Here is a 13,525-nt window from a genome sequence, read left to right as displayed (position 1 = left end):
ATGCCGCTGAACGCAGGAAGCACGGGGTACGGCAGCGTGCAAGGCCCCGGTCTCGACGTGGAGTCGACCCCGCTGCTCATCCCGGAGGACGAGCCGGAGCTGGTCCAGCCGTGGCGGCCTTTGTCCAAGGGTGAGCTGGAGGTAGCCGCGGGGGGTCCTGGGTGGAGGAAGGTGCGTTGTTACCTCGTGCTGCTCTTCTGGCTGGCCTGGGTGGCCATGCTCGCCATCTCCATTGCCATCATAGTGATTAGCCCCAGGCCAGTTAAGACGCCGCTCAGGTGGTGGCAGAAGACGCAGTTCTACCAGCTGCAGCCGGATCAGACCGAGGGATCAGGGGGCATCAATGGTGAGGAAATTGACTATTGGGAAATGCTGTTAGGCCTACCATTTAGAATAATAATATAAAATATGCCTGATACGAAATGTATGGCCACTTGGGGTCATACAGTGTCTCCAGACTCATTTGCTAAACCCTTTCATATGCTTAGTTTACTTTTAACATTTTAGCAATTTAAAATAACATATAGCCTAGCCTACAAATGTATTCTATATGAACTGGACATATGTAGGCTATAAGAAATGTTTTATGGGTTCAGGGTACCAGTCTTGATGTCTTGTCAGGGGCTACTTTAACCTGCTTTAGGGCACCTATAGGTCCAAAAACAAAAAGGAGACAGTCATTTCAACTCCATTAAGTGTTTCTTTGCCAGAAGTCCCATATTTGATATACAGTATCTCACAAAAGTGAGTACACCCCTCACATTTCTTCAAATATTTCATTATATCTTTTCATGGGACAACACTGAAGAAATTACACTTTGATACAATGTAAAGTAGCGTGTGTACAGCTTATATAACAGTGTAAATTTACTGTCCCCTCAAAATAACTCGACACAGCCATAAATGTCTAAACTGCCGGTTACAAAAGTGAGTACACCCCTGAGTTAAAATTTCCAAATTGGGCCCAAAGTGTCAATATTTTGTGTGGCCACCATTATTTTCCAGCACTACCTTAACCCTCATGGGCATGGAGTTCACCAGAGCTTCACAGGTTGCCACTGGAATCCTCTTCCACTCATTCATGACAACATCACGGAGCTGGTGGATACTGGAGACCTTGCGCTCCTCCATCTCCTGTTTTAAGAAGCCCCAAAAATGCTCAATAGGGTTTAGGTCTGGGGACATGCTTGGCCAGTCCATAACCTTTACCCTGAGCTTCTTTAGCAAGGCAGTGGTCGTCTTGGAGGTGTGTTTGGGGTCATTATCATGTTGCAGTACTGCCCTGCGGCCCAGTTTATGAAGGGAGGGGATCATGTTCTGCTTCAGTATGTCACAGTACATGTTAGCATTCAATGAACTGTAGTTCCCCAGTGCTGACAGCACTCATGCAGCCCCAGACCATGACACTCCAACCACCATGCTTGACTATAGGCAAGACACACTTGTCTTTGTACTCCTCACCTGGTTGCCACCACACACACTTGACACCATCTGAACCAAATAAGTTTATCTTGGTCTCATCAGACCACAGGACATGGTTGCAGTGATCCATGTCTGTAGTCTGCTTGTCTTCAGCAAACTGTTTGTGGGCTTTCTTGTGCATCATCTTTAGAATAGGCTTCCTTCTGGGACGACAGCCATGCAGACCAGTATGATGCAGAGTGCGGCGTATGGTCTGAGCACTGACAGGTTGACCCCCCAACCCCTTCAAGACCTGCAGCAATGCTGGCAGTATTCATACGTCTATTTTCCAAAGCCAACCTCTTGGTATGACGCTGAAAACGTGCACTCAACCTTCTTAAACTGGGCCGCAGGGCAGTATTGCAACATGATAATGACCCTAAACACACCTCCAAGACGACCAATGCCTTGCTAAAGAAGCTCAGGGTAAAGGTTATGGACTGGCCAAGCATGTCTCCAGCCATAAACCCTATTGAGCATCTTTGGGGCTTCTTAAAACGGGAGATGGAGGAGTGCAAGGTCTCTAATATCGACCAACTCTGTGATGTCGTCATGAATGGGTGGAAGAGGATTCCAGTGGGAACCTGTGAAGCTCTGGTGAACTCCATGCCCAAGAGGGTTAAGGTAGTGCTGGAAAATAATGGTGGCCACACAAAGTATTGACACTTTGGGCCCAATTTGGACATTTTTTCTTTGGGGTGTACTCACTTTTGTTGCCTTCAGTTTAGACATTAATGGCTGTGTCAAGTTATTTTGAGGCGACAGTAAATTTACACTGTTATACAAGCTGTACACTGACTACTTTACATTATATCAAAGTGTCATTTCTTCAGTGTTGTCCCATGGAAAGATATAATGAAATATTTGAAGAAATGTGAGGGGTGTACTCACTTTTGTGAGATACTGTATGGTCATTTGATTATGTGCACATATTCCATGATTACAGACAGAATTGAAATAATGAAGTTTATAAAAGTAGATTGACACAGGGCTTCACAATTATGCAAAAAAGCAGAACCCTCTTCAAGACACTTGACATATCAGTTGATAGTGAGGCTCTGATGGTGCATACTCCCAAACAGATTTTCAATTAAATTATCAGTTGATGTAATGGAACCTTGCTCAGAGGTGGTTTACTATTGGAGATTCAGTTTCTCCCTGCGAGAACCAGGTGGCTGATATTATACAGAGTTGTGCTGACACGCTATGAGAACATTCACTGTGACCACAGAATAAATGTTAACAAGCGTTGATAAACCAATAATTGGGCTCGCATTTTAATTACTGTGACAATACCTTTCTGTGGCCAACATTTTTCATACTTCACATGAAAGAGCTGCAAAATGCTCTTTCGTCTAGGTGGAGAACTTGATATCTCGTACCGGCACAGGCTGAATGTAGGCAGCGCTGAATTGATGGTGTGGTTTACCGGAGATTACAAGAGAGATTGACAGAGCACCGGCATTACATTTGCTTTGAATGATGAGATATCTCTTTGATCCTATGCAGGGAAATTGTGCAACCAAGAAGAACGGTACACTACAGGATCAGCCGTTTAGAATGTGTAACCTTAAAAAATAAACATGAAGTAGGAATAAAAAAACAAAGGTACTCGATACTGTATCCACCAAACACAATTATTTACTACAAAGCGATACAATAATTTAATAGATACAACAGCACAAATAAAGAGGGAATGACATTGATGTTAAATTCCATCTAATATTCTTTCTCAAGCCCTGTGTGAGCAGCTTCCCTACCTCAAGTCCCTGGGTATAGGGTCCCTCATCCTGGAGGGTCTGTTTGATAAGAAGGCGTCATCTTTAAACACCTCGTTGACTGGTGTAAGGTCTGGCACTTTGCCTCAGATCCAGCATCTGATCGCACAAAGCAACAAAGCAGGTGACTGAAAGGTTTTTCTATTTTGTCGAACTGCATTGCAAAAAAAAAAAAGGCTGATTGATGAGCTTATTTTTATTTGTCCTTCAGAACTCAAAGTGGTGTTAGACTTCTGTGAACTGCAACTGACAGGACCTCAGGATGAAGCAGGGGTATGTGTTTAAACCTACACTCCGGTCATTCCGCTTAACCAAGTTTTCAGTGATGCTGGATTTCTTAAAACATGACGATACTTTTTTCCCTGTAGCATGCACTCCGGTTCTGGTTGGAGCTGGGCGTGGCGGGCTTCGCAATCTGTGACACAGATGCAGTGTATTCAGAAAAGGTAAAAATATGCTCAACAATTATTTATTTTTGAGTGAGTTCTAACAAGTTTCCATAAAATCCCTTCCAATCAAATTTTACATTTCAGACTCTGCTGGAGTGGAAAAATGCTTTCAAGGAATTCAGCAGTAAGGAGGAGGAGGAAAGGTATGGTTATATGCAGATTTGGATATGACTGTTTTTGTCTAATAAGATAAGCTCAGAGGTGGTTTAAAGCATGCCGATCTGTGCATCTCTTCAGGATTGTAGTGGTCAAACAGACGAAAGACAATCTGCTGCCTCTAAACTCCAGCCAGGTCAACGTTACGTTAGTCGACATCGTCATGAAATCAATCCTGCCGTCTTCAGATCACCTCCTGTCTGACAAGGAAGTGGCTGATGCTATAGAGACACACCTGCAAATAGGAGAAGAAGAAATATGGCCCAGCTGGAGAGTAAGACACTTGCATATACCAAATACAGTGAACATAACTCACTATACGATAAAGTGCTATTGTATCTTGTGGCAAACTAGTCTGAACATTAGTGTATAAACATGAGAAATATCCCTCAATTGGCTACAATATCCCTGCATTCCAATTATCATACTTTTCTTTCACTATACTACACACTAAAGCATGCTGGTTTGTATACTACAAAATGAAATAGTATGTATTAGGACCTCCTGGTATTGTTGGCATTCGACATGCATGTATTGGGACATACTAAATAGTATGGAAGTATGGCTATTGGAACGGAGGGTATTGCTTTGTATTTTTGTAAAATACTTATTTCATTTGGCATCATTAAATTGTTTATTTTTCGATGGAATTATTTTGGATCAAAATCATTATAGTAAGCAGCTTTAACTGAATGACCTGAAGTTGACTATTTAATCATAAAGCCCTTCGTTTCATACCGCCATGTGTTTCTGCAGGTTGGAGGAGAAGCAGCTCCAGACTTGAAGAAATTACTCCTGGTGTTGACGATGACACTGCCAGGTTCTCCTGCATTCCCCTACGATGAAGACCTCGACCAAACAAAGGTGAATTCCTGTTTTCACACTTTGAGTCCATTTACAATCCATTTGAAATTCAATACATTTTTAACCAAATGAAAGCTTTCCGTCTTACAGAACACGTCTATGAAAGTTGTCTCGTCACCTGGAGAGACGAACCAACCACCAGACACTGAGAACGTGAGTCATGAAGCCAGTTTTCCCTGTAGAAAATAACTGTTTATTTAAGTCCCTGCATTAATTGGGAAGGTTGAATTTGAAGTCTGACAGTCTTCCACCCCTCCCTTTTTTAGGAGAAGAAGAATAAGCGTTTAGCTGTATCGCTCTTTACCTCCCTCAGTCGCTCCAGAGCCAGAGAAGAAGCTCTTCTGTATGGCAAAATGACTTTCCTCCCGTTCAATGCCTCCACCAGCGCCACCACCTCCAACTCCACTCTCCCCTCCTCTCCTCCGGTCCTGGCCTTCCTGCGCTCCTGGGGTTGTGTGCACTTCCTGGTCCTGCTCAACGTGGGGCCTAATGTCCACGCCCTGGACCCGGCCTGGGCCCCAAGCCTGCCTCAAGCCGGGGTGTTTGTGACCAGCACGGAGATGGACCGTTTGGGGACGACCGCTCTGGAAACGCTGGAACTGCAGCCCCGCGAAGCCATCGTCATCAAACTGTTTGAGGCGGGAAGCTACTCGTAGAGATTTCTAAACTGGGTGGATATGGGTCCCAGTTTTTTCCTCTTACAGAAAGGATACAATGTGTGACAGTTGTATTTGAAAGGTCTTTTTTGGTTGGCTGTGTGTTCAGAGGTCACTGAAATAAAATAATGGTTGTTTGTGGAATCCTTTTGTCGTCAGCATAGTGTGTCGACTTTAACCATTTTGGAATCCTGTTATTCATCTGTGAATTGTCCAAGCATCTTTTACTAATATATAACGAGTAATGTAGGACAAAGTGGAGAAAACCAGTCTGAAAATACTGATGCACAGCCTTCATGCGGTATCATGTCTATACATAAGTATAGCAGCAATTTGTGGTTTCCAGGTCTACATGAACTTTCAAGAAAAGTGTATCAAAAACTAGTTGGGATTGTATTTGTGTATAGATAGAACAATGTTTTTTTTACAGTCTCAAACTGTTCTATTTTTTTCTATTGGGTCCCTAAAGATTTATGTGCATAAGTCTTTTTTCTTATTGTTGGGGTTCCTGGTGGCTTTATACTTTTGTTAAATCGACAAAATAATTAGAGCTGTCAATGTGCTGAAAAAGAGAAACACTGAATGTGTGATAATGACATTTTAAAAGCTGCTAAACAGACTAAACTAAATGCATAAACGAGGTTGAAGTGTTCTTTGTGATGCTAAAACAAAAAGTATTTAAATATGACGTGGATAACCATGATCAAACCATATTTTGAGACACATGCTAATTGCTCTTGAAATAAGCATGTTAAATCTTAACCTCTCAAACTGTCTGTCATCTTCTGTTGAGCAACTCCAGTATAGAGAATAAATTAAGGTTTACAGCTGATTTATTGCAGTTCAATCCTTTTCACCACTATACTGTCTGTTTGGAGAGATTGTGAATAGTATCTATGCACCCATGTGTGTACATTCATTAACCACATGGTGGTGCTGCCAGCGCCGTCGTATAGGGGTTGACGATTATAAGGGCCCACAGCCCACACACAGCCCCTAGTAGAATCTATGACAAAATTATATGCATACACAGAACTAATATATATCCTTACGAATTAGTCCGAATTAAAACAAAGCCACAAGTCATACAATATTCTAATTTTAATAATTTCAATAACCCCCTTGGCCCCTTCCCTTCTGAAAAAATGGTTTGATCCACCCTGTGGTTCGTTCTTCCTCATTGGAATTATAAGTGAGCGCAAGAGACCTCCAGGGTACCCCCCAAAAAGCACAAGTTTGGACACCTGAAAAGAGTGCACAGGTAGACACCAAGTGGTGCCTGAACACCTGCCCTTTGCCCCCTGTGCCAATCAAGTGCCCTTAAAAAAATATATATATATATAAATTATTTTTTTAGCAGTGTATCTTGCCCATGCTGACATGACCATCTTTAAATACTCGATGATTAAATGCATGTGATAAAAATGCCCCGATTAATAAAAAAATAAATAAAGATTTTTTTACAGAGTACAGAGATCAGGGGCCTAATGAAGAGTTCAAAGAGAGAAGGAGCTTTGAGATAAGGGATTATTTTAAAAAATCCCTAAACTGATTTATTTCTTTTCAAACATGTACATTTTTTCTTTCTGCGTTTTGGTAATTCTGTGTCTCCAAATTATTCCAGAAAATAGTACTACATAGCCCACATTGACACAGGTGATTTAGCCTTAGTTTTCTTCTCAGAGTGCACCAGATGAATTTTACTTTATAAGGTTAACATTTTTCTTCCGGGGGACCATTCCCCCGGACACCCCTAGAAGGTCCAGGGTCCCAAACACAGTCTCCCAAAATCCTATGAGAAACACTGTATGTGTAGTCATTAGTTTTATTTTTGTTTGTTGGTTTTATTTTTGTTTGTATTATTTTTTTTAAGCATGTTCAATAAAGACTTTAAAAAAATAAAAAATAAAAAAATTAGGCCAGGGGGGGATTTTGTACAAGTATCCTTAAAATTATTTGGTCATTCATCGATAGAATATATTGTGCCCTTTTTTTGCACTGAGCACCTGCCCCCCAAAATGTCTGTGCACACCACTGTGTGGGCGTCTGAAACAATTAGCCTACTACTTGTTCATTAATGTAATGTCTGTAACATTAACTGACGGGGCGCAGGCTGGAGCCTACGATAGCTGTCATCTGGCCGCGCTACACTCTGGTCGCCAATTAATTTAAAAAAATAAAAAAGTCGCCAGTTCATTGTAGAGCAACGGTTCCCTAGCTATAACTGAACGTTACTAATTTAACAGTGACACTGTCGGTCAGTGCTCCAGTATGCACCCATTCAGAGGCTGCATTTAATTGGATTATGAGGCATTACATTTCTACTCAGTAATTATGAGCATCTGACGAAGGTCAGTTATGTTCAGGGCCGTCGGACTGCGGACAGGCTTGGGGGGCCCAAGGCAGAGGGTGGCTGCAACCAAAACATTTATTTTAATTTATTTTTATTTTTTTTTACTGGCTCAATATAGGCCCCTGATCTTTGAAGGCCCGGAAAAATACTATTTAAAAAAGAAAATAGTTGACTGGCTAATGATAGCCAACTGATCTTTGTAGGGGTGTGTACGGATATCAGGGGCCTATCATTCGTCAGTAAATTTGTTATTTTTTAAATAACATTGTTCAGGGCTACGAAGATCAGTATTGAGCCATTAAAAAATATAAACTAAGGAAAAAAATTCCCGAAGATGTACATTTTTTGTTCTGCTTTTTGATAATTCTGTGTCTAAATTATTCCAGAAAAAACTACTGAATAGCTTACATAAGACACAACTGATTTAGCCTTAGGTTTCTTCTCAAAGTGCACCAGATTGATGAATTTTACTTTAAAATGTTTAAATTTTTCTTCCGGGGGAATGCTCCCCCGGACCTCCCTAGAAGGTCCATGGTCCCCGACACAGACTGTATCCCATTCGAGAGGCCGCATCCTTCTAAGGACACGGCCTGCGCGGTCTATGAAGGCCATAGCCTGTGATACACCTACAGTCTCCCAAATTCCTGTGAGAAACACTGTATGTGTGATTGGTTATTAAGAGTCATTAGACCACGGGTTGTGTTCATGTTCAAGTAACGATTTGTTAATTCATCAAAAGAAACATTTGGGTGTTATCTGGCTCAGAGAAGGACCAGTCACTCATATGAGACACACATAGCATGTTTGTATTGTAAGACCGCCTCTCAGGGGGCCCATCAAGACTTCCTGTATAGGGGCCCAGAATTTGGTGCAACGCCCCTGAGTGCTGCAGTACAAGTCACTGCTCAGCTGCTCTTTCAACTTTAACTTTCAGATGAGACCTTGAGGTAAATATTGGAACTAAATCCCAAGTTTCTTATGACAGCAAACTGATTTTTATACATGTGAGGGAATTTTGGATTTTTGTAATATTAATGGGAAAGATTAATAGGCCATATACAGTATCTCACAAAAGTGAGTACACCCCTCACATTTCTTCAAATATTTCTTTATATCTTTCCATGGGACAACACTGAAGAAATGACACTTTGATATAATGTAAAGTAGTCAGTGTACAGCTTGTATAGCAGTGTAAATTTACTGTCGCCTCAAAATAACTCGACACACAGCCATTAATGTCTAAACTGAAGGCAACAAAAGTGAGTACACCCCTGAGTTAAAATGTCCAAATTGGGCCCAAAGTGTCAATATTTTGTGTGGCCACCATTATTTTCCAGCACTACCTTAACCCTCATGGGCATGGAGTTCACCAGAGCTTCACAGGTTGCCACTGGAATCCTCTTCCACTCATTCATGACAACATCATGGAGTTGGTCGATATTAGAGACCTTGCGCTCCTCCATCTCCCGTTTTCAGAAGCCCCAAAGATGCTCAATAGGGTTTATGGCTGGAGACATGCTTGGCCAGTCCATAACCTTTACCCTGAGCTTCTTTAGCAAGGCAGTGGTCGTCTTGGAGGTGTGTTTAGGGTCATTATCATGTTGCAATACTGCCCTGCGGCCCAGTTTAAGAAGGTTGAGTGCACGTTTTCAGCGTCATACCAAGAGGTTGGCTTTGGAAAATAGACATATGAATACTGCCAGCATTGCTGCAGGTCTTGAAGGGGTTGGGGGTCAACCTGTCAATGCTCAGACCATACGCCGCACTCTGCATCATACTGGTCTGCATGGCTGTCGTCCCAGAAGGAAGCCTTTTCTAAAGATGATGCAAAAGAAAGCCCACAAACAGTTTGCTGAAGACAAGCAGACTACGGACATGGATCACTGCAACCATGTCCTGTGGTCTGATGAGACCAAGATAAACTTATTTGGTTCAGATGGTGTCAAGTGTGTGTGGTGGCAACCAGGTGAGGAGTACAAAGACAAGTGTGTCTTGCCTATAGTCAAGCATGGTGGTTGGAGTGTCATGGTCTGGGGCTGCATGAGTGCTGCCAGCAGTGGGGAACTACAGTTCATTGAATGCTAACATGTACTGTGACATACTGAAGCAGAACATGATCCCCTCCCTTCATAAACTGGGCCGCAGGGCAGTACTGCAACATGATAATGACCCCAAACACACCTCCAAGACGACCACTGCCTTGCTAAAGAAGCTCAGGGTAAAGGTTATGGACTGGCCAAGCATGTCCCCAGACCTAAACCCTATTGAGCATTTTTGGGGCTTCTGAAAACAGGAGATGGAGGAGCGCAAGGTCTCCAGTATCCACCAGCTCCATGATGTTGTCATGAATGAGTGGAAGAGGATTCCAGTGGCAACCTGTGAAGCTCTGGTGAACTCCATGCCCATGAGGGTTAAGGTAGTGCTGGAAAATAATGGTGGCCACACAAAATATTGACACTTTGGGCCCAATTTGGACATTTTAACTCAGGGGTGTACTCACTTTTGTAACCGGCAGTTTAGACATTAATGGCTGTGTGTCGAGTTATTTTGAGGGGACAGTAAATTTACACTGTTATATAAGCTGTACACACGCTACTTTACATTGTATCAAAGTGTCATTTATTCAGTGTTGTCCCATGAAAAGATATAATGAAATATTTGAAGAAATGTGAGGGGTGTACTCACTTTTGTGAGATACTGTATCTTGTGTGTCTGTTTCTCAGACTCTAGGTCAGCCTTGGAGCCTGTTAGGAGACACTTAGGGCAGTTATAGATACAGTCTCATCTCCTTAGACTCCAGAATGTTATGATTCACTGTGTTCAGCTCTGAACCAAAACATTGGTATGCTTGGTGCCCGAATCGGGGAGGTGATAGAGATAGCGCGAGGTTAAGACACAGCTCTAAGCATGAGTTTGGGATAATTGAAGTGCAAGTCACGAGAGTTGCAGTCCGGTTCTCCTTGGCCAAGTCTGTAATAAATATTGCTTCATAATTCATCCAAGTCTCCTGAAATATTCTTCCACCTGAGTTGACCTCCAACCTTAACAGAACTTCCATCACAATACATAAAAAGAGTTTGCACAACAAATTATCATGTATCAACTTTGAACAGTTAAACTTTTTATTTACACTGAATCATAGGTCTATGGCTATCTATAAGCTTGTCAGCTTTTAGAAATGTACACCCTTCACTTCTGAAGAACCTGAAAAAATTTGACAGTTTTGTGCTGTGAAGTAGTAAAGTAGTTCAACAATCATTGCAAAAGTTCCGCGGATAACTGTACATGCATATGTAAACATTTACTTCCAACTGAAACTTGATCACATTTCGGAAGTGTTTTATTAAAGTAGCCTCTGTTATCTCTACGTGGCAGTAGTCTTGTATAAAGTCGGCGCACCAAATGTCAGCTATATATTTTAGTACTGTAAGTCAATGTTGACATAGGTGTTGTAACAAGACTTAAACAATTGACTATCTTAATTCCTCTCTGTTTATCTTGTCACTATTTCCATTTCATATAAACACAGAGTAAATATGCTTGGGTCTGATGACATTAAACTTGACAGTAACTAAGACAAAAAGCAGAAGGATTTATCTCAGTTTTTTGTTGAGAGCTCAACCGACAGAAATGTGACTTCTTTATTTAATACTTTATTTCATGAACTAAATGTGTACAAAATAAAATAAAAAATTAATTCACTTTAGTGGATTTACAACTTAAACACGTTTACCCTCAAAGACCAAATGTGCAAGTGGTAACGACTTACAGTTCATGCATGACTTTTTTTAAAGAAAAAGGAAAAAAGTGAATGTGCGACAAAAAAGAAAGAAAAAGAAATGCACAATGTCTGTGATCCCTATATCTCTGTTCTCCACTGCATAGACCAAACCAACGCAATTTTAAAGGGCATAAATACACTACATTTAAAGTTAATACACTACATGCAGTTACAGCATTAAAGTCACATCAACAACAACAGACAAATTCTCACAGTGCATTTTACAGCAGCAGAGTTTTTTAAACGCAAGACCCTCTTTAAGGAACGTTCACAGACAAGCATCATAGGTAGCTTAGAATATCAGTGAGAATGAGAAAGAACGGGGGAATCAAATGGTTCATGCAAGACAATAACAATACAGGAAATATTTACGTCATGTTGCGCCTTCTGGAACAACCAAAAATAGGAGATTCTTATCTTTTGGTACACCTGTCACATATACATTACACATTATAATCATAATCCTGGTCAGAGGGAAAGTGATTAGAGAACAGGCTTAGAGAAGAAAAAATGCAGCAGTCAAATACATTCATGCATATTGTTTACCCGCGAGCATATTCAGATTTTTACAGTATATCATATAGGCATAAATGGTTTGATGTGTTCCTTAGTGCTAGGTTACAGTGCTGTTTGTTTTATGGCACACCCATGGAACCTTTTCCAATAGTCAAAGGAAATGTAACACCTAGTGCAATAATTTTTTTTCCGTGAGTTCAAGGGGAAACTGTTTCGCCCACATAATAGAATATTTCCACTGTGACAGATATTTCTTTGACAAAGTCTTTTTTTGCCTTGAAATGTTAAGTGTCCCGATGCAAATGTTTTCACTTCACAAATCTGCTCCAATGTTTTTATCAGACATCAAATAGTCATCCCAGCCTTTCGTGTTGGGTCACAGAGGTAAATTGGAGTACATGTTGGCCTGTGGAACTGTCACATCTGCGGGGCTGCGCTGAATGTGATTGTCAAGGGGTACAGACAGTGCGCTGTGTGCCGTCGTCTTCACTGCTCCTTTGCTGAAGCGGAAGCTCAGCAGAGAGCAAAGGTGGCGAAACACAGACTTGCGGCAGATGATGAAGACCCAGGGATCCACAATGGGGTTGAGGGCATAGAAGCGGAAGGCTGTCAGGTTCTCTTTGTCGCCACAAAATGGGTGAATGCCATTGATGAAGCCTGCAATCTGGAGAAAGAGAGGCCCAGGGTTAGACACAGTAAAGATTTCTTGGTTACAAATGTAAAGACTACGAAATACATGTTGTGCTCAGAGGAATACTGTATTTCCATCTGATATTGGTCAATTGGGTGATTTATGAGCCGGATTTGGGTGTGTTTGGTTTATGTTGCCCAGTTTCAAGCATACCAGGACTAGCTGACAAAGGTTATGTGTGGACCTACAAGAGATGCTTGAAAAAATACTAGCTAATAGCTTTCAAGGTACCAAGATATTATATATTTGCTGGTTACAACTACTATCATGACAATTTACTACTTTTCTGGTTGTGTTGGACTTTCTGGACTATTGAAAAAAGTGATCAAGTGAAAATATTGCATTGAGCTTTAGTAAATTGTGAATAACATTTGTCATTATTCTTGTTTTTTTTATAGACCAAATGATCAATTGATTAATTCGAAAGCGATATATTACTAAACAATATTATAAAGGTAGATTGTTCACAGGACATAATTGTGGTTACATGTCAAAAATGTTGTCCGCTGGATGGATCCAGATCGAACCTGATTCAAGCCTCGGTAACAACAGAACATAATGAATGGTCGGCACCATGGTGTTAAAACAAGATGAAAACACATGACTGTGTGTTTAGTATCAGTGTCAGTTGAGACTGTGGTTCATCTTGTTATGTTAGACTTTACCAAATGTCAACATCCGTCTCTTTACACCACTAGAACAGGCTCTGTACCTAAAAGTACAAAGGCTCCTAAATACAGATGATGCAGACAATGCTATAAGACAAAATCACAAAGAAATTTGGCCTTTAGGGCAAAACCCTGCCCGGATGACAGCACCT

General features: G+C 41.3%; 2 protein-coding genes across 2 annotated transcripts in view; one reads left to right on the top strand and one right to left on the bottom strand.

Annotated features, from left to right (window-relative positions):
* LOC307248409 (amino acid transporter heavy chain SLC3A2) lies at positions 1-5,364 on the top strand (the record flags this gene model as incomplete). The annotated part of the gene is made up of 9 exons (XM_080024807.1): positions 1-346; positions 3,199-3,363; positions 3,451-3,512; positions 3,608-3,685; positions 3,773-3,831; positions 3,926-4,118; positions 4,601-4,708; positions 4,799-4,861; positions 4,975-5,364. 9 exons carry the CDS (start codon positions 1-3, stop codon positions 5,362-5,364), a joined length of 1,464 nt encoding a protein of 487 aa, XP_079880933.1.
* Positions 5,365-10,878: 5,514 nt separating this feature from the next.
* The window catches only part of ptgir (prostaglandin I2 receptor), a 29,456-nt gene continuing 26,809 nt past the window's right edge, over positions 10,879-13,525 (bottom strand). The window contains exon 3 of the mRNA XM_080025193.1: positions 10,879-12,678. Coding sequence (XP_079881319.1) covers positions 12,391-12,678 — 288 coding nt within the window. The 3' untranslated portion in view covers positions 10,879-12,390. The remainder of the gene's footprint in view (positions 12,679-13,525) is intronic.

The sequence above is a fragment of the Ammodytes marinus genome (assembly GCF_949987685.1).
Source record: "Ammodytes marinus genome assembly, chromosome: 3".
NCBI classification, from domain to species: Eukaryota; Metazoa; Chordata; class Actinopteri; order Uranoscopiformes; family Ammodytidae; genus Ammodytes; species Ammodytes marinus.
Note: the sequence above shows the minus strand (reverse complement) of the source record. Positions and strands in the feature narration are given on the sequence as shown.